Consider the following 21613-nt stretch of genomic DNA (forward strand, 5'->3'; position numbering starts at 1 on the left):
AAAATGTTCTATATTTAACAAATTCAAAAGATAGTTCCCAATAGATGGTGTTCTCCTATACCAAATTTGTCTAAAAATTAGTTAGGTGTTGGTCTTAAAAATTTAAAATATATATAAACATTTTGTATTTAAGATTTGTTATAGAAGACACTTAAATGGTTTGATTAAAATGCTCTAGTGTTAAGACTTCTCAAATATAATAAGGCTGTGTATTTCAGTTCCAAAAGTACAAAATAGACTAATTGAAATTTTTAAAATAAATTTTGCATCAATTTATTACGCATACACATATGGAAATTAAGTAAAAAAAAAAAAACACAAGACCTTAGACTTAACATTTACATGAGCCCCGACTTCAGTTGAGCACCTTATAGGGATTGAGGATGCCGTTGGGGTCCAGGAGTTTCTTCATGTCACGCATATAGCCAATCGCCACCGCATCCTTAGAGTAGTGCAGGTAGTCCTTCTTCAGGAATCCAATGCCGTGCTCCGCACTGATGCTGCCCTTCAGTTTGGAGGTGTATTCATAGACAAAGGGCTCCACCCGCTTGTAGATCTCGTCGTTGAACTCCTCGCAGGAGACGTTGAGGTGCAGATTGGAGTCCCCCAGATGACCATAGCCACAGACCACGGTGGCCAAGGGGCCACATCTCTCCCGCATCACGTCCACAATGTTGTAAAAGTCTCGCAGAGGCAGCGAGATGTCGTACTTGAAGCAGAAGCTCTTCTCGATCAGGCCCAGCGGCACCATCTCGCGGATCTTCCAGATCTCCTGCATCTTTCCAGGATCACCGGTAACGGTGCCATCCTGGATCTCGCCACGCTCCATGCCATCGCCAATGAACTGGTTGATCTTCTCCTCATCGTGGACCCCATTGCTGCCCGACGTCTCGATTAGCATGTAGAAGGGAAAGCCCGAAATGGGCGAGCTATTTCGGATATACTTGGGATTAGTCGCGGTCAAAATCAAATCAGGATATTAAAGTAAAGTTTGTATATAACATGTTATGTGTATCCACTGCAAGCAAAGAATAATTTTTACATTTATTCCCAAAACATTGTTTTTGGGTCGATTAGGAACACTTAAAGAGAGTTACGTTTTATCGGACCTAAATTAAGTAAACAAAATAAAATTGGCTAACTTACTTAAGGAACTTGAACTGCTGGAGAGCGGTGTTCAAGGCCCGCTCGTCAATCAGCTCGCAAGAGCTGAGGATCTCGCCCAGATTCCGTTTGGCACTGACGAAGGTCTTCAGCACATCGTCGAAGGAGTTCAGGCCGATAAAGGCCACATTGACGGCTTTGGAGGAATGGGGACACAGCATCGAGAGCTTTGTGACCACACCCAGTGTGCCCTCGGATCCAATGAACAAATGTTTCATGTGATAGCCTGTATTGTCCTTCTTGAAGTTGGACATCAAATCCAGGACCTGACCAGTGGCCAGCACTGCCTCCACGCCCAAAACGGATCCGTGCAGATTGCCATAGCGCACCACGCGCACTCCGCCCGCATTGGTGGACACATTGCCGCCGATGTGGCAACTGGCCTTGGCGCCCAGGTCCAGTGGTACCGTCAGGCCCACCTCCCTGGCCCTCAGGTCGAAGTTCTCCAGGATGCAGCCCGCCTCCACTACGGCGATTCCGGTGACCTCGTCCACTGAGAGCACCTTGTTAAGGCGCGCCAGCGACAGCACAATCTCGTCGCAAATGGGCACGGATCCGCCCACCAGACCCGTGTTTCCGCCCTGGGGCACAACCGCCAGGCGACGCTCGTTGCAGTACCTCAGGATGGCGGCCACCTCCGCCGTGTTTCCGGGCTTCAGAACCAACTTGCTGTTGCCTGGAATTAAGCGGCATATTAATAACACAGTTTTATACAAATCCGTTGTAATTAAACATAAATTCATGATTAAAAGTGTGCATTTACGCACCATTATATTCACTTTCCCGACAAAACCAGAAAATATAAAGCTTTGAGGGAATAGGATATAATAGAATGATAAATATTTCGAGAAATTTCGAGATGTTTACAAAAAATTAGAACCAAGACTATGAAAGAAATTTATTAGAATATCCTTTGCATAGATTAAATCTATTTAAACCTTTTGAAAATAGGATATTTTTAATAATTTCAATAATTATGACAACCATTTTATAGATATTTTTTAAAAACCTTATAATTTCCAAGATACTCAAACTATCTTTCATATGTTTATTTAAAAAGTTTTAGAAAAGGCAATATTGAACAATTTCCAGACAATTAAGCGATAACGTTCAGTACAACAAACAAAAATATGCCGTTTTAGACAGGGTAATTTAGTCAAAGCTCCACTCACCACGAATCCTTTTGAGGAAGCAGATATTGTATCCCTCCAGATCCTCGGTGAGGACAAAGTTCATGCCCAGGAGTTGTTTGAAGTGCGCCACATCCTTGTCGGCCAAAGTGGCGAAGTTGCCGCGCTGCACATTGTCAGTGATCTAAAACATAGGGTTGTATCAATTCTGGCTACCTCATAACCATATTTTTTGTGTAGGACCAAGGAGCATTTACCTCGGTGAGTTCCGGAATTGGTGCCCCGCTACCCGCCATTGTGCGCACAGTGGTTGCGATGGGAGCGGTGGTAGTGGTGCTTATAGTGGGGTGGGTGGTGGCCAGTGCGGTGCCAGTGGTGGGTCGCCTTATTAAGGTGGTGGCCCCGGCGCTGGCCAATCTGCGCACTTGCAGGAACTGATGGAATCTCATCGTGTAGGGTGGTTGCAGGAACTGGCGATCAGACTGCTATAGGCTCTTCAATGACATGATAGATATGAGAATTATAAGTAAACCTTTGAAACGCTTCAAAGTTCCGGTTTAAATTGATTAATATTGAAATAGTTATTATTTTGTTATTATTTTAATTACTAATTACCTAGTCAAGGCTAACCCTTAATTATTTGGAAATCGTTGATTATATATATTTAAGCGCAAGCCGGGAATTCGTCAGCATTGTCAGCAAACCTCTGAAATATTTTTAAGTTCTGTTAATAAATTAATATAGTGATCTTTTTTTTTAATTCAATTTGTTTTAGTTCTTATTGTTTAGGTTTAAATTAAAGATATTTAATTAGAGCTATAATTATTTTTTAAATGTTGATTTTATATTTTTAAGCGCATGTCTCAAATTTTTTTTAAAACCCCATGTTCTAATTTGAAATTTTTCTGGCCACTATTCATTAAATTTTTACTGTTCAAGCCATAGTTTATTTAGACGGAACCCCAGACTGACGAACTTCCCCGGAGCGCTGGGATGCTTATCATATCACGCCACTAACCATCCACTCGAGGTGAATTATGGACGCAATCTTCACCGTCTTCTATCCGCGGACCGTATCGCACTGAAACTGATAGAGCTCCCAGGAAACCGAACTTTTCCACTAGACCTCTCGGACTCCAAAGCCATATCATATATGGTGGCGTTATCAGTCCGTCTCGACTTGGCGCGTGAATACTTAAATTAGCATATTTATTTTGGACCACACTCTACGCACACTCATTCAAACACCATAGTCTGGTTTTGGTTTAGTTCGAAAAGTGCAATACACAATACGTGAAGTCAAGATCTTTATGAGGCCGCACAGCTTATCGCCGGCAGGTAGATCTAGATCCCTAACCAAAACGTTTATAAAACCATTTGGCCCAGGGAAGGAATGTAGTTACAGTTACGGGGATACAGATATAATCGGGACTACCTGGAGTATCTGCATCACCAGGTCACGGTGGACTACCGCGGTGCCAGGAACAAATTTTTTTTATTTTTAATTTTTACCAGATTGGTCAGAAGACGTTGACATTCAAACAAGTAGTTCTTAATTTTGAAAAAAAAATATTTATCTTATTGTATGATTAAAGTTACTTAAATCGTGTTTTATATTTTATTTTGCAAGAATTTTTTTATAATATTAGTTTTTCTGTGTACTGTAATAATTAGTAAACCCAAACAAACGTTGTAGACGTTGGATTATATGTTAAACCAGTTTTTTAACATTTGATTCTTTCCGTTATTTGACTGAACATATTTTTCATACAATCATAAGTGTTTTAAATCGAATTATAATTTATAAAAAAAAAAATTGGGTTTATTTAAAGTTTTCTTACAATTAAATTTTTAAAATATGATTTTACACATAATCCGACAAAATATTTATTGAAACTATATTATTTTAAATGGACAAACGTAAATACTACGTATTGTGATTTGTTTTGCTTCTGATTTTTAGTTACCATATAAAAATTAATTTATGTTACCATAATATAAATAAGCTTTAAATCAAAATAATTTAAAGATTCAAAAGCCCATCCCTGGTTAACTTAGGACTTATGTTTATTTTTTTCCCTTTTTATTCCTTTGTTGACCTCTTTCTCTCTTTGGCGAGTGTGCTTGTTACGTCCGTATTGAGTATTTGTTGTATATAAACAAGTAAAAATAAACAACAACATATGTGAATAGGGTTAACAGGAAGCTGATAAGCGTGAAAGTGTTATCAACATTATATTTAAACCGGTTGTAAAACAAATGAATAGCGTTTTTCATTGTCATTGCATATTAATATAACAATTAATTAGGATCTTTTATTTGCATACCACTCACAAAATATTAGTTTTAATGCAAACACACACAAACAACAAAAACGGGAGAGCCGCACGCGCTTGTTTTTCTCACTGGAAAATGGAAGAGCAAAGCACTCAAAATCTTATTTTATATTGGATTGCACCTGCACTCACAATCTCTATTTAGTGATGTTAAATTGAGAATATACTGCGAATACCCATAGACTTTTTTTTAGAAAACTGTATATTATTTAGAGCAGGGTGTTAATCGGAACCACAACAAGCCCACACTAAAAAATCGAAAAAAGGGGGGCAAATTAACAGAGAGATAAGAGCCTCAAGCCATATGATCACTGAGCGAAAGCTCCCCAAGTTCAAAGAGCTGAGCTTTCCGAGAGTAAATAAGTGAAGAGCAGTGGAGTACGAAAAAATATATCAGGGGAGATTTGACAAATTTTATTGTAATATATTTGAAAAGCTAAATATTTTATTGTAAAATATTTGAAAAGCTAAACATTTTTCAATGCTCGGTCTTATTGCAGTGGTTTTACAATATTTTTTCGATTTAATATCTCGTGAAAAAAATTTAATCATTTTATTGGGTTTTAAATGTTTAACCTGTTTTCGATATTTTTAATCACGAATCTTTGTTGGTTTTGCAGGTATTTTCTTTTATTTTTTTACCTTAATAATAACCTCTAATAGATCAAAAATAGTTTTATTTCTTTAATTAAATAATATTTTTCTCTAATCCAATTTAATTTTATTAAGCAACTTGTCAAAAAATGTGTTGTAAATAGCGTTTATGAGCAGGTCGCTTGGCTTTTTAGTTGTGGTCATAAAGAAGATACTAAGTGCCTTATTAGGCAATTTATAAAATTTTAGGAAAAAAAAAAATTAATATTGCTAAGATTAAAATATTTCCCTACCTGTATCATCTTCTTTTTTCCAAATTTTGTTTAAAATAACTTAAAAAAAATACTGGCATTAAAAATATTGATAGTTCAAACAATATAAATGAAATATTGTACATATTAATAAAAATGTATTTTAAAGATAAAAAAATAATGTTTTACCTCATAATTAAAAGTTGTTCCGCATAAAGTAGTCAAAAAGAAGTTAAAAGAAGACCACTAATTTTTGAATTTGTAAATAATATTTTAATCGAAATATTTTAAATTACTCACACAATAAGGGCAAGGACCATAAATACTTTTATAATCGCCTTCCATAACAAAAAAATAGAAAGCGACCAATTAAATAATTGCAAGAAAGTTTATTCGTTGTACCCTACTTTGACAAGGTTTGAAATTAGATTTTTAATAATTTTGAACAATCCGGAAAAATGTGGGTTAGGTACCTAAAAAAATTTTATTTACTTTCTTTTACTCAACAACAACGTACATTTTTGAATAATAAAATAATTTAAAATCTATACCATATTGTTTTCAAATGTCAACTGTTATACTGTCACTCCTACTCACCACACCACACCACCACATACTTTCTTTTACTCAACAACAACGTACATTTTTGAATAATAAAATAATTTAAAATCTATACCATATTGTTTTCAAATGTCAACTGTTATACTGTCACTCCTACTCACCACACCACACCACCACATACTTTCTTTTACTCAACAACAACGTACATTTTTGAATAATAAAATAATTTAAAATCTATACCATATTGTTTTCAAATGTCAACTGTTATACTGTCACTCCTACTCACCACACACAGGCCACGCCCACAAAACAGCTACAACTTCCCACCCTCTCCAAGACTTATTATGCTTTCCCTTTCACCTCGCATGCAGCGAACTATTTCTATCTCTGTTGCACCATCGAACCCCTTAAAACAAAGAAAATACGTTTTTTGGTGGTGCGCCCATTTTTTATTCACTTCAATCTTCCGTCGGCATTTTGTATTGTCAATTAGCAACGCTTTTGACATCTAAAAGGCACTATATTTGTTTTTGTATCCGGAGCAAAATGGAGAACATAGAATTTAGATTATGGTAGAACAAGTTTAAAGCGAATAAATCGTATGATTATGCAAAATAGTGAGCCCTAAATATGTATTTAATGCTTAAAAATAAAGTTTAAAAATAAATTGCAGTTCTAGGTCAATAAGCAATCTTGCAGGTCTATAATTTTGTTTATTAAATATTTCCCAAAATCTTTTATTTATTAATTTTATAGTTCAGTGTGCATTAAAGACTTCGGATTTCGTTTTTTTTTCGGTAATTTTGTTTTCTCAGATAATATGAAATAATATTAATATTTAAGCGCCGAGGACGCGCAAAGGAAAGCATTTGACTTTCTTGTTGTTATACAACATCATAAAAAAATAAATTTAAAATGACAAGTTTAAATTAGTAAAATAAATATTACATAATTTTATCGGAATTGTTTTCAAAGTACACAGAAGAATTAAAATATTCAAAATTTTAAAAATGCATTTCTTTTATGATGTAAGCTTCCTGTACCTTTTCTTGCTTTGGTACATTAAAACTAAACAATTTTTTTGGCGAAGTATCCAAAAATGTTCTGCTTCTTCTTTTGGCTTTTTGATTATTTATGTATAAACATAACTACAGAACTAGCTTAACTAATAGCTTACTATTTCCTTAGAGTATTAGCAACCTTCCGTTCGTCTAAGATAATAGTTGTTTAATTCATGAGAGCGAAAAAGCAATTTTTGATTTTATGGATGAGTAGGATTTGTTGAAGGAATAAAATAATATTTGTTATAATTCTGCTGATATGGTTTGCTATAATACTCGCTAGATTGTCGGAAAACAAAGTTGTTTTTCTATCTTTACTTTATTGGCTTAGGTTTGACTGCGAAAATTAGAAAATAAAACAAAATGAATTACTTAACATTAATGGAATTTCTAAAATAGCTATTCCATAAATTAAATATATTTTAAAACAACAATATTTCGATTTTTATACCTATATATCTAACAACAGGGAAGCTGTGATCATTTTCCGCTAAATTATTCGATTGTTCTTATGGCAGCTGTATGTTATCGTTGTTCGATTTTAATAGTAAGAAAACCAAAATTCTGAAGTAATAAACCATTACTATGTATCGAAGTATATTCAATTCAATTAAAACACAGCAAAGTTAGAATTAAACAACATTTTTTAACATTTTTATGATAAAAGCCGTCCGATAGCTTTAAAACTAATAAACAAATGCTGATCAATAATATATATACTTGAAAAAAACAGAAATGTCTTCGCCACTCTGTTGCAAACTTCTGACTGAAGTTATAATACCCTCTGCAAGGGTATAAAAATGCAATAACAGCTTGCTCACACCCCTAATTGGCTTAGTGGTTGGATTTCGTACCCCCATTCTGATTTCCAAATTTATACTTTTTTGAGGGTAATTGTATCATGTTTGTTTTCTAAATCGGTACATTGGTGCACTGAAAATGGTGGAAAGGGTCGGTTGTTTCCAAAGGTCGCACAGAAGGGCAAGTGTCACCAGGTTCAACCCTTTTTTTCTGGCTTCCTGTTAACTTTTTGAAAGGATCGTATCGAATCTCGATACGTACAGTTTCTTTGTGTTTTTTATAGGTATTAAGGTATTGAAATTTTATTGAAATTTTAAAAATGTACATTATTCCTGACGCACTAAAGAAAACCATGTTATATTTTGAATTAACCATGAGGATTATGTTTGAGCTTTAATTTTCTGGGAGCCTTAACCCCCATTCTGATTTCCAAATTTATACTCTTTTGAGGGTAATTGTATCATGTTTGTTTTCTAAATCGGTACATTGGTGCACTGAAAATGGTGGAAAAGGGTCGGTTGTTTCCAAAGGTCGCACAGAAGGGCAAGTGTCACCAGGTTCAACCCTTTTTTTCTGGCTTCCTGTTAACTTTTTGAAAGGATCGTATCGAATCTCGATACGTACAGTTTCTTTGAGTTTTTTATAGGTATTAAGGTATTGAAATTTTATTCAATTTTTAAAAATGTACATTATTCCTGACACACTAAAGAAAACCATGTTATATTTTGAATTAACCATGAGGATAATGTTTGAGCTTTAATTTTCTGGGAGCCTTAACCCTTCTTTTGATAAAACTTTTAAGAAGCCAATACTATAGAATAGATGTAAATTTAAACTCATATAATTGAATAGTGTATACCACTTTCACCATGTAACGATATAATGGACCATTAAAACATCAATCACAAATTCCTAGCCAAATTCGAACACTTCCGCTTAAGGCTAGACATACATATGTAAGTATGAGTTGACAGGTTAATTTAATGTACCATACGGACAATGGCAAATACAATACACGAGGGGTGAGTTAGTAACAATAGAGTTAGTAACAATGGAGATTTTTAATAATAAACGAACTGGGGGTTTTTGAAGAAAGGAAGCATTAGGGATTGGATTTATCCATTATAGGGGCTTTTTCTATTGAGTTTTTCTGTTAGCGTGTGAAACGTGAAGTTAAGTGTTTGATCTATTCGACATTTGTCCTCTCTGATAGCTTTTTTTTATCACGAATATCTGTACATTTATAATTTATTTCTTATATTAGAATTTTCAAAAATATATTTTTGAGCAAGTTCTTGAGTTAATTTTTATTAAGTATCAATTGGGTACAAGGTTTGTTAAAAGAAGAAGATGAATTTTAAAAAGATAATAAAAACTTGTAATAAAATAGTCGATAAAATGTTTTTTTTCCTAATAACCAGATTAAAAAGTATCTTTATCTTTTACGGAATGTCTGAGCAACCCGAGTCCAAAACCCAATTTACGAGAAATTTCGAGTAGTATTTGGTGGTGATCTTTTAACGATCCATTTTTATTTTTGGCCACGCCTTATAATTTCTGGAACTGGACTTCATTACGTTTGCAATAAGTCCAACAACAACTGTCCACTTTTGATTATCACTCAAAGCACGCACACCAGGACACGGACACACGCACACCCGTTGGTGTATGCAGATGATGATTATTCCAACAAAAATGGTGAAGGATATTCTGGCAATTGCCCAAAAGCAACAATACATCAACAGGTACGTAAGTGTGCGTGAATGTTTCTATTACAGCGTGGAAGAGGGAGAGACGTAAGCGCTAACGCTTATGCATCAGAGCGAGAGGCAACTTGCGAGTTTGAGAAAGGCACGCGCAAAGCAATTTACGCTTATTAAGCATTTGTCACTTTTACGAAATGCAAATACACACACACTCGCTCGCTCACACCCCATTCGCCACAACAACAACAACAAAAACCCATTAAGTTGGAAGCAATTAATTAAATCGGCAAGAGGAAGAGCGCATGCTCGACTTCTTGTACAGTTGAACGTTTGAAGAAAAAGAAGCAAAAGAGGAAATAACGGCGAAGGAGGAGGCCCACAGCTAATAAGAAAAAAGCTTAGCAAAAAATAACGCGAAGTCCCCAATACCAATGCCAAGCTGCCCCTCGCACACACACTGAAAGAGGACAAAAAAGCAAAGCTGAGAGCGAGAGGAAAAGCAGTTAACGAGCATAAAAATAATATGGCGGCAGCAAAAAGCAAAAGATATGAGACGAAACGAAACAAATTCTGTAGAAACCCAGCAACAACAAAGTAATCGGAATGATAAATATTTGTGGGGATCAGCATCGTTGTTGTTGGAGGGGGTGGGAATAGAAAGGAGAAGACCGACAAGTGCCCAAAGCAACGCACCCATACAAGTACACACACACACACAGCAAAGGCAGCACAAAATGAAAAATGAAATGCCAAAGACAGGCACAGTGGGAGGAGGGAGGGAGAGTATGAAAAATATTTGAGGACAGCTAATAATTATTTTGCTGTACTACTAAAACTACAAATATATATTGTTGTTTAATTTTCTGTTTAATTTTAGTGGTTACAAAATTGATTTTAATTTTATTTAGACCTTTTTAACTTGGGCAAGCTTTTAATAAATTTAACATTGCGGTATATCATAAAATATATTTATACAACATATTTTCAAACACCATCAATACTGTCCCAAAGGAATTTGCTCCACTGTGCCCACGGTTTACGAACTGCAGCAGTGACTACAACAACAAAGTGCAATCCAATAATAATGGATCGCATGCCACTGTGCGGCAGAGTGAGTTTTGCTCTGTCTCTGCGCATACGCTACCCACTCCCCTCCCCTTCCCTCTTTCACTGTCTGTTTCCGACAAGCACAACTAATAATAAAGTAAAGCCGATCCGATCCGATGCGAAAAAGAGGAAGGGAGAAATGAGAAAGCAGGAGGAGGAGGTAGTAGGTAGTCGGTAGTGGTGGTGGACCGAAAAAAAAAAGATGAAGTATAGCAACAATCGGGCGGTAGACATTCTAGTGTACATACACAGAAAACTGGATTCGGTTGTGGGTATATTTTATATTTCCAGGGGCAGGGGGCCCACAGCAGGGTGGTTGAAACCACACGCACACATGCCCGCCAGCTGTAGCCCCGATTCAGCTTTTTTTACTCGATTTGCCTTGCCAACTGAACTGCTGCCGTTTCATTCCAACCCCAAGCGCGCTGAGGCCATCCTGCTCGCACGCGCTCTCCGACGCGGGCCACCCCTAGTGCCATCGCACTCGCACCCGCCCATTTCGGTATAGAGAAAAGTTATTAGTAGCAAAAGTATCTTTGAAGAAACGGGTTCGTGTGCGTTCCATGCCAGCTGCACAGCACACACACACTGGCGCAAACGAACACATGCGCTCTTCATTTTGTTTCCCGATGGAAATGGAAAGACGGCGTAGAGTTGTCGCTGCGGCGCGCGGCTCAGTTTGAAAATAAATTTGGCGGCGTGCGGTTCTTGCGCTCTGCGGTCCGGTCGTCTGAAATTGTGTTGGGCGTATTGAACGGACAAAAAGTCTCGCGCCGACGCGACGCATACTCTTGATACATTGTATTGTTGTTTTACTTTTTTTTAAAAGTGTCAACGGTGTTGTTAGTTAGTGAAGACGTGATGCCGTGCCACAGTGGAAACCCCGTATGGCGAACCGTCGCTGGCAACGTAGGCAGTGAAATGAAAACAAGCGTCTAGATTAGTCGTTGCGTTTTATTATTTGTGTGTGTAAGGTCGCGTGCACAGGTGCCTGATCATTACACTTGCACTGAGAAAAAAAGTGACTGCAGCCAGCGGGGAGAATGTGGAAGTAGTGACTGTGAGTGGAGTTTTGTACTAATTACTACTGCCCGTGCACGAAATACTCATTTACACGCAAGCACACATACACACACTGATACTTGCGGTCGGATTTAGATTCGTATTCGTTTTTGTGTATATTTTGTTGTCTTGCGTTCCACGTTATATGTTTGTTGTTGCCTGTATGTTTATATTAATTGCCTCCACATATTTGTGTGTTTTGTGTTTGTTAATGTACAATACAAATAAAACAAAAAGAAACTAAAGGCCAAAAAGAAAGCACCATGCCAACAAAAACAATGAAAACAACGAGTGTCTCCGCCGCCGCCGAATACAAAACGCCACCGCCGACGCATGCATACCTTTAATTTATTTCACATATTGTTTTTATTTTGAATAATGGATCGTCGTGCATTGAAGTTTATGCAAAAAAGGTATTTTTCGTTTGGTTTAGTTTAATTATATCACTTTCTTTGTATTGCTTACATGTGTTTTGCCTGCAATTGTATTCGTGCTTTTTGTTTGTTTTCGGGTCAAATTATAAGTTGCTTTTGAATATGGATTGGTTATTGCCCGTACGGTTACACGTTTATCAATATTGTAGCAAAGTTGAAGAGGGATATTCTCTGTTCTGTCCTCATAAAATGCTCTCGACTGGCGGGCAAAAAAAAGAAAATTCACAAGACCCAAAACGAGTTTCCCCCACTCTGCCAACCCTGAACTTCTCCCCTTCCTCTTCTCCGCCACACGCCCCCTGCTGTGCGGTGTTGTTGCATTGTTGACAACGAATTTCGCAATGCATGCCAGTGTTTGTGCGTCGGTTGGTGGTGGTTGATTTCCACTCCCCTCTCACTCACTCGTCGGGACAACATTGAAAAAAAAAAAGTTCTGTGCCCAAAGGTAACAGTTTTTTGTTGTTGCTGAAAAATGCATGCGGCAACCCTGGTTGCTCTCTTATTCTCTCTCATTTAGTTCTCTCTGGCTCTCTGCCGAAATAAACAACAATTTAAGTCAAAAGCAGGGCTGCCACAAGTAACAAAATGAGAAAAAAACAAATACTTGTTTTAAGAGATATTTATTTTTGATCTTTTACCGAAAAACAATATTTAATTGCACGCCAAACAAATTGTTGATTAAGGTTGGTGTTTTTAATCTCAAGTTTTTAACGATTCTTGAAGTAAGATTTTGTAATTATTTCTCGGACAATTTTATAAAAATATCTGATTATTTTGAACTATAGTTTCAAATCTTGAAAATTAACCCTTTTAGATCCCTTTTTTAATATTTAATTAAACTATGGCATTGGGATAATTGCCCAGTTAAAATGATTAATGGTTTGAATTGAATCCGTATAAGTTTTGGTATTAAAAATAAAATTTTTTTTGTACAATCGACAACCCTGTATACAGCTATGTTTTATCTCTTTCACTCGCATGTGTGTTCTCTTTTTTCGATTGCAAAACTCGTTTGTGTATCAATCAATATGCTGTCATACAACCCTCTCGCTCGCTCCCCGCATTTTGCACGCCTGATTCCACTGGAACTGATGTTTGATTTGAATTCGAGCTCCCCCACCGCACCCTTCTTATGAGCGCATGCTCAACGCCTCTCTGTGTGTGCGTGTTTGTTTCCCCCGCATTTTTACTGATTTTCCTCTAAGTTGCAGTAAAACTGTTGTAAGAGGCAAACACACAAGTGCATCCCAGGGGAAAACCAGTTTTTTTTAGATTTTTTCACTGCTGGTGGCTGCGATCTCAACTTACACACACTTTTACACGCACACCCACCACCCTGTGGCGAGACATCCACCCCTCTAGAACGCCCATCACCCCTTTTCTCCGCTTTTTTGTATTTATTTTTTGTTGGGGGTAGCAGCGACATGAGGGTTGCCCCAAAATGCTTTTACCGGCTTTTATAACCCATTTCGTTTGTTCTTATGCCTTCTTTCCACTTCTCCCTTTCATGCTCTTGCTTTTTATGAGTCTTGCGGGCTTTATTGGTGAGCGGGGTGGAGTGGAAGTATCAGCCACTCCGGAGTGCTGGGAATCACAGCTGAGGTTAACCAAATAGAACACAGAATTTTAACTTATATATTAAATTTGTATACCCTTACAGAGACTTTAATAATTTCAGTCAATATGAAAGTCACTCAGTTTTAAAGCTATCTGCTTTAAACTTTCCTAAAATTTGTATTTCTATTGCAGGTAGTATATAAAAAATGAACTGGATCGGACGACGATATCATAAATGTAGATCTCATAAAAACAATCTGAATTTTTTTTTAAATTATAATTTAGCAATTTTTAATTTTTTGTTAATATAATAATGGTATTTTGTTTTAGAATTACGGTTTTAATTAAAATGAACAACATTTTAACTTTGCTAATTTAAAATTTTTTTTAATTCTTCGAGATATAGCCATGGTTGATTTTTCAGAATTACGGTTTAAAGTTGATTAAAATCGGACGATGCTCCCATATGAGCAATCGAAATATTACAAAAATAAATTTAAAAAAAATTTTTATTTTCTCTATATTTTACTTTTTTTTATTTCTTTTAGATATAGGTATAGTTTAATTTTTTAGAATAACGCTTTTCATTTTACTCTGATCGGGAAGCGTTTCATATAGTTGCCATAGGAATGATAGAATAATTTAGCTGAAAATCGATTGATGCAATTTGCAATAAATATATATTTTTCCGAATAATACCAGATTAACTTATATATATTTTATATCTCTGCGCTTACTATTTTGACCGCAGCTGTATGAAACACGAACCATTTCGTGTTGCTCCCAACTGACAGCGTTTTTAGCATTTCGCCGGGAAGGTCCCTTGAACTTCGCCTGCAATTCGCATCGGCTTTTGTGTCCTACAATAATATGAAACGATGCCAGCTGCGTGGCTGAATTAGTATCCCGGTTTGTTGTTAAATGTGGAAAACGATTTCGGCTGCGATGCCTCACATGGAAATTCGAAAATCCATAGATAAGGATCGATGCGAGGGCTGTCAGCCCGCTCTTTGTTTTTGTTTCAATGAATGCAAAAGTCCTGTTTGCATTTTGCAAATTTTCATTTTGGTTCAGAAAAGGGCGGGTATGGATAGGAAGGTACACAAAATAAATGACTGTTTCGGGATATCTACCTGAAAGTAATCTGAGGGACAATCTTTCCCAACAAATCTTTGGTTCACAATTTTTGTGGGAAAATGTTGAGACATTTAGAGTTTCTTCAGGCTTGACCTTCTTCAAATACTAGTTATTAAATATTTAAAAGTGAATATTATTGATGATGCAAACCACTCTCAAGCGGCCACCTTTAATATTTACCTTGTAAATATGATTATCATATAAGAGCTTTGTTGTTTGCTAATTCTAGCATTTGTCTCACACATTTTTGAATGACTAAACCCAGGTTTTATTATTTACCAAGAAGCCCGAGTTGGTTTACTTTCGCGGTAAATAAAAAACAACAATATTTTGTTTTATTTGCTCGTTGTATGGAGTTATCTTGATCAATTTCGAACTCGTTTTTTGTACTTTGTCACGTTATAAAATGTTTTTAAGTTAACGTCTTTATTTGCTTGTAAATTTTTGATGATTTGAAGAAATTTAAAACAATAACTAAATTGTTTAATTAGTACAAAAATATAAATAAGACATTGCGAATGTATTCCCCTAAATATTAAGCTGGTAACACAAAGTTTTTACATATTAATTGATTAGAAAACAATTCTACTATTTTAAAAAACCTCTAGGATTTTCAAGTTGCATTATTTTTGTAGTTTCAAATCGCTAAAATACAACAACCATGCATCTCAGCTAAAACTAAACGATTTAAGTTGATTTTGCTTGATTTTTTTTGGGGATGCTGGCAAGTCTGTTTGCACTGGTTTGTTATTGTTTGTCGCTAGGACAAGAGAAGACCATTAGGAATACAGGTCTTCCAGCTTGTTTGCCTGTGGTCCGAAATGATTTTGCTGTTTTCTTTTAAGCAAATGTTTACTGATCCCCCGAACTCCATTTTTTTCATTCGATCCCGTAGAGCGGATACAGAAAGCGATACAAGCACCACAACAGAGAGCACCACAGCATCCCAGGGGAATCCAGCATTGCCCATATCATCAGGCGGCACCCTACCCCTGAAGGACAACTCCAACATCCGCGAGAAGCCGCTGCATCACAGTCACACCAACAATAACAGCTCCCAGCACACACACTCACACCAGCAGCATACCCACCAGCAGCAGCAACAACAACAGGGCTGTGGCAAGCAGCTCGAGCGGCCACTGAAGTGCCTGGAAACGCTCGCCCAAAAGGCGGGCATCACCTTTGACGAAAAATACGATGTGGCCAGCCCCCCTCATCCCGGCATTGCCCAGCAGCAGGCGACTCCAGGATCAGGAACAGGATCAGGCACAGTCACCCCCACAAGCCATCGCCACGGAACCCCGCCCACTGCCCGCAGGCACACCCACACCCCAAACACTCCGGGCAGGCCCAGTGCACCCAGCACACCCAACTCCCAACCCAATCCCATTCCCATTCTTACGCCCTTGCCCGCCACACCAGCCTCACGCTGGAGAAGGCGCAGAATCCCGGCCAGCAGGTGGCGGCCCCCACCACGGTGCCGCTGCAGATCTCGCCGGAGCAGCTGCAGCAGTTCTACGCGAGCAATCCCTACGCCATCCAGGTGAAGCAGGAGTTTCCCACACACACGGCCGGTGGAAATGGAACGGAGCTAAAGCATGCAGCCAACATCCTGGAAGTTCAGCAGCAGTTGCAACTGCAGCAGCAGCTATCGGAGACCAGTGGTGGAGGAGCAGCCGGAGGAGCACCTAGTCCAGCCAACTCACAGCAAAGCCAGCAACAGCAGCACTCGACCGCTATTAGCACCATGTCACCGATGCAGCTGGCGGCGGCCACCGGAGGTGTTGGCGGGGATTGGTCGCAGGGGAGGACAGTGCAGCTGATGCAGCCGTCTACCAGTTTCCTTTACCCGCAGATGATCGTGTCGGGCAATCTGTTGCACCCCAGCGGCATTGGCCAGCAGAACATCCAGGTGATCACCGCCGGCAAGCCCTTCCAGGGCAACGGTCCCCAGATGCTCACCACCACGACGCAGAACGCCAAGCAGATGAACCTGGGTCAGGCGGGATTCGCCGGTGGCAACTACGCCACATGCATTCCCTCGAACCACAACCAGTCGCCCCAGACGCTGCTCATCTCGCCGGTGAACGTCATCTCCCACTCGCCGCAGCAGCAGCAGAACTTGCTGCAGTCGATGGCCGCCGCCGCCCAGCAGCAGCAGCTTACTCAGCAGCAGCAGCAGCAGCTCAGTCAGCAGCAACAGCAGCAGCAGCTCACCCAGCAGCAACAGCAGCAGCAGCAACAGCTGACAGCTGCTCTGGCCAAAGTGGGAGTGGATGCGCAGGGCAAGCTGGCCCAGAAAGTGGTCCAAAAGGTGACGACCACCAGCAGCACGGTGCAGGCGGCAACGGGGCCGGGATCCGCTGGAACCACACAGGCGCAGCAGGTGCAGCAAGTCCAGCAACAGCAGCAGCAGACCACCCAAACCACTCAGCAGTGCGTGCAGGTCTCGCAGTCGACGCTACCAGTGGGAGTGGGCGCCCAGTCCGTGCAGACTGCCCAACTCCTGAACGCCGGCCAGGCGCAGCAAATGCAGATCCCCTGGTTCTGGCAGAATGCGGCAGGACTACAGCCCTTCGGCTCTAACCAGATCATATTGCGCAACCAGCCAGATGGGACGCAGGGCATGTTCATCCAACAGCAGCCGACGACTCAGACCCTGCAGACGCAGCAAAACCGTAAGAATAGCTACTGGATTGTATTTATTGCGCTACTAATATAGACAATTTCCCTACAGAGATTATCCAGTGCAATGTGACCCAGACTCCGACAAAGGCACGCACACAACTGGACGCACTTGCTCCCAAGCAGCAGCAGCAGCAGGCAGGGTCGACAACCCAGACACAGCAGCAGCAGCTGGCTGTGGCCACTGCCCAGTTACAGCAACAGCAGCAACAGCTCACGGCAGCAGCTCTGCAGCGGCCAGGAGCCCCGGTCATGCCTCACAACGGAACTCAAGTGCGTCCGGCCAGCTCCGTATCCACGCAGACAGCCCAGAATCAGAGTCTGCTGAAGGCCAAGATGCGCAACAAGCAGCAGCCGGTGCGACCCGCATTACCCACCTTGAAAGCGGAGAATGGTCAGGTCGCGGGCCAGAACAAGGTGGTTGGTCACTTGACCACCGTGCAGCAGCAACAACAGGCAACGAATCTCCAGCAGGTGGTCAACGCGGCAGGCAACAAGTAAGTGAAAATCTATCAGGTCTAGGAAGAATTGTCTAACTTTCCATTTTCCTCCGCAGAATGGTTGTGATGAGCACGACGGGCACACCTATTACGCTGCAGAATGGACAAACACTTCATACAGCCACTGCGGCTGGAGTGGACAAGCAGCAACAGCAACAGTTGCAGCTGATTCAGAAGCAGCAATTCCTACAGCAACAAATGTTCCAGCAGCAGATTGCTGTCATTCAAATGCAACAGCAGGCGGCGGTTCAGGCGCAGCAACAGCAGCAGCAACAGCAGCAGCAGCAACAAGTCACCCAGCAACAGCAGGTGAACGCCCAGCAGCAGCAAGCGGTAGCGCAGCAACAGCAGCAGCAGGCGGTGGCGCAGGCTCAGCAGCAGCAAAGGGAGCAGCAGCAGCAAGTTGCCCAAGCACAGGCGCAGCAGCAGCAGGCGCTGGCCAATGCGACCCAGCAAATCCTGCAGGTGGCGCCCAATCAGTTCATCACATCCCACCAGCAACAGCAGCAGCAGCAACTGCAGAACCAACTGATTCAGCAGCAACTGCAGCAGCAGGCGCAGGCACAAGTGCAGGCCCAGGTGCAAGCCCAAGTGCAGGCCCAGGCGCAACAGCGTGAGCAGCAGCAGAATATCATCCAGCAGATCGTGGTCCAGCAGACGGGCGGAGCTACCGCCCAACAGCAGCAGCAGCAAACCGCAGCAGCAATCCGGACAGTTGCAGCTGAGCAGCGTGCCCTTTTCGGTTTCTTCGACGACGACGCCAGCCGGAATAGCCACCTCCAGTGCCCTGCAGGCGGCCCTCTCCGCCTCCGGCGCCATCTTCCAGACAGCCAAGCCCGGCACCTGCAGTTCCTCCCTCCCCACCAGCAGTGTGGTTACAATCACGAACCAGAGCACCACTCCGCTGGTCACCAGCAGTACTGTTGCCAGTCTGCAGCAGGCACAGGCTCAAGCTCAGCTCCACCAGCAGCAGCAGCAGTTGATTACCGCCACCATTGCAGCAGCAACTCAACAGCAGCAGCAGGGACCACCTTCACTTGCGCCCACCACGCCCTCTCCAACTTCTAATCCCATCCTGGCCATGACCTCAATGATGAATGCCACAGTGGGCCACCTGTCTACTGCTCCGCCCGTGACTGTTTCTGTGACCAGCACGGCTATTACTCCGTCGCCGGGCCAGCTGGTCACCCTCAGCAGTGCTAGCAGCGGAGGAGGAAGCTTCGTTTCCACGCCCACCAAGGAGACGCCATCGAAGATGCCCACCGCCACGCTGGTGCCCATTGATTCGCCCATGACGCCTGTATCTGGACATGACACCTGCACCACACCCAAGTCCTCCACTCCTGCCAATGTCAGTGCATCCGCGGAGGCCAGCAGTTCCACGAGCGAGGCTCTGCCCAACGGAGAAGCCACAGACCGGGCTTCCACGCCCTCCAAGGTCGCTACCACTCCCACCAGCCAGCAAAGCAGTGCGGTGCAGTCTACGAGCAGCAGCACCACTCCCAGCTCTGCCAGTGGAAAGGAAGATCCCAAGGTGGCAACCTCCGTCAGCTCTACTTCCGCCACATCAACGCCAACCATGACAACGATCAGCAATGGGATCGGGATAGCCAGAACAGCATCAAGCACCACTTCTAGCACTACCGCTGGCACAACCACCACCAGTTGCAGCACTTCAACCACAAGTTGTACCAGCACCACCACAAGCACTACAACTGGAGGGGTAAGGGATTTGCCCAAGGCGATGATCAAGCCGAATGTCCTAACCCACGTCATCGATGGATTCATCATCCAGGAGGCCAACGAACCTTTTCCCGTCACCAGACAGCGATATGCGGACAAGGACGTCAGTGATGAGCCACCAAGTGAGTATATAAACCCCTGGCCAATAATACATATTTCTAATGTTCCCGCATCACTTCTTTCCGCAGAGAAAAAGGCAGCCATGCAGGAGGACATCAAGCCAAGTGGAATAGCATCAGCTCCAGCTTCGGACATGGTTGCCTGCGAACAGTGCGGGAAAATGGAACACAAAGCGAAACTCAAGCGGAAGCGATACTGCTCGCCGGGATGCGCCAGGCAGGCCAAGAACGGTGTCGGTGGAGTTGGAGCAGTAGAGACCAACGGCTTGGGAACGGGTGGAATCGTTGGCGTGGACGCCATGGCATTGGTGGACAAACTGGACGAGGCGATGGCCGAGGAGAAGATGCAGACGGCGGCCATGGAGGCGATGTCTGAAACCCTGCCCATTCAGTCGCCTCCAACAGAGATGCCACCGATGACACTGGCAGTGCTAGCAGCCATCCCAGCGTCTTCCCCACTTTCAATGCCTCTGGGATCACCGCTACCAGTTGCAGTTCCTGCTCCTGCACCACTGCCCGTGGTTACTCCTGCGGTGGCACCACCGTCTTCGACTGCAAATGGGCTGGATCGTCCGCCCATCAGCAGTTGGAGTGTGGAGGAGGTCAGCAACTTCATCCGAGAACTGCCTGGGTGTCAGGACTACGTGGACGACTTTGTCCAGCAGGAGATCGATGGCCAAGCACTGCTGCTGCTGAAGGAGAACCACCTGGTGAACGCCATGGGCATGAAGCTGGGCCCAGCCCTCAAGATTGTGGCCAAGGTTGAGTCCATGAAGGAGGTTCCGCCACCGGGCGAAGCTAAAGACGCAGGAGCTCAGTGAGAGGAGCCCCAGAAGATGATCTCCTAACCGGACAATGCGCCTGGTCTCCAAAATGTCGGCCGTGCCACGTGAATCTAATTCAATCGGACTGGCGGGAAAACACAAATCCAATTGTAAAGTCATTACTAACATCAGGCCAGCATACCCCAACACACATCAAATTGTATATAATTCCAAAATCATCATTTACATATTTATTTAGCAATTAAAACACCCGACAGTCAAAACAAAAAAAATGAGTTACTTAAACTAAGTATGAGCTATAAATAATGTTTTATTGAGCTGCCAGCCAAGTAAAATAAATATAATTCTACAATTAGGCATAAGTTTAGAGCATATGTACTATGTAGAATTTTAACAACACTCGTCATGAATAGATTTTACAAGCGTTTTAAACTAAGCAATCAAATTTACTGCTAAGATTGTCCAAATAACTAAAACATTTTAAATTTACAAAAGAAGAAATTTCAGCTAAATGTGAACTCGATCTTTTTGCTAAAAGGTTTTTTGAATGCCTAGACATAAGCGTATTTTTTTTTACATTATTTTTTTTTTGCTATTACTGAACAAAATAAAAATGCACTGTATAGTGTTTATTAAATGTGAAAAATTCCTTTCTTTGGGCTTTGGGTTCTATTTATTTATGTATAAAAATATCAACATTATGACCGGCGCAAAGATGTTTAATATATCAATTCGCAACCTAATAATTTCTCCTCTCCTTCATTATACATTCATATAGTATTGATTTTAAAAATGAATACGTTGTTTATTGTTTTTACTTTTAATGATTTTAACATATATATTTCTAAAAATAATTTATGCATTGAATGGGTATTATTAT

The 21613-nt window shown here is 41.2% G+C and overlaps 2 protein-coding genes across 8 annotated transcripts; one reads left to right on the top strand and one right to left on the bottom strand.

The window, feature by feature from the left end:
- Window positions 1–248: 248 nt before the first annotated feature.
- Window positions 249–12358, bottom strand: LOC128264651 (uncharacterized). 7 transcript variants are annotated; one of them, XM_053000251.1, is made up of 7 exons: window positions 4763–4894; window positions 4629–4699; window positions 2910–3000; window positions 2552–2788; window positions 2337–2478; window positions 1147–1840; window positions 249–929 (listed from the first exon to the last, which is right to left on the bottom strand). In XM_053000251.1, exons 4-7 carry the CDS (start codon window positions 2741–2743, stop codon window positions 356–358), a joined length of 1602 nt encoding a protein of 533 aa, XP_052856211.1. In that variant the 5' UTR covers window positions 2744–2788; window positions 2910–3000; window positions 4629–4699; window positions 4763–4894; the 3' UTR covers window positions 249–355. The 7 variants fall into 7 exon arrangements, with proteins under 7 accessions (XP_052856211.1, XP_052856212.1, XP_052856213.1 ...); XM_053000252.1 differs by having other exon boundaries at window positions 4622–4699; XM_053000253.1 differs by lacking the exons at window positions 4629–4699; window positions 4763–4894 and adding an exon at window positions 12239–12358.
- Window positions 10996–21371, top strand: LOC128264650 (polyhomeotic-proximal chromatin protein-like). Its single transcript, XM_053000247.1, is given in 7 exon segments — window positions 10996–12186; window positions 15797–16286; window positions 16289–17579; window positions 17639–18083; window positions 18143–18779; window positions 18781–19951; window positions 20018–21371. Coding segments are annotated over 7 exon segments (4821 nt in total). The 5' UTR covers window positions 10996–12151; the 3' UTR covers window positions 20770–21371.
- Window positions 21372–21613: the final 242 nt, after the last annotated feature.

Source organism: Drosophila gunungcola, unplaced genomic scaffold (assembly GCF_025200985.1).
Source record: "Drosophila gunungcola strain Sukarami unplaced genomic scaffold, Dgunungcola_SK_2 000076F, whole genome shotgun sequence".
Taxonomy (NCBI): domain Eukaryota; kingdom Metazoa; phylum Arthropoda; class Insecta; order Diptera; family Drosophilidae; genus Drosophila; species Drosophila gunungcola.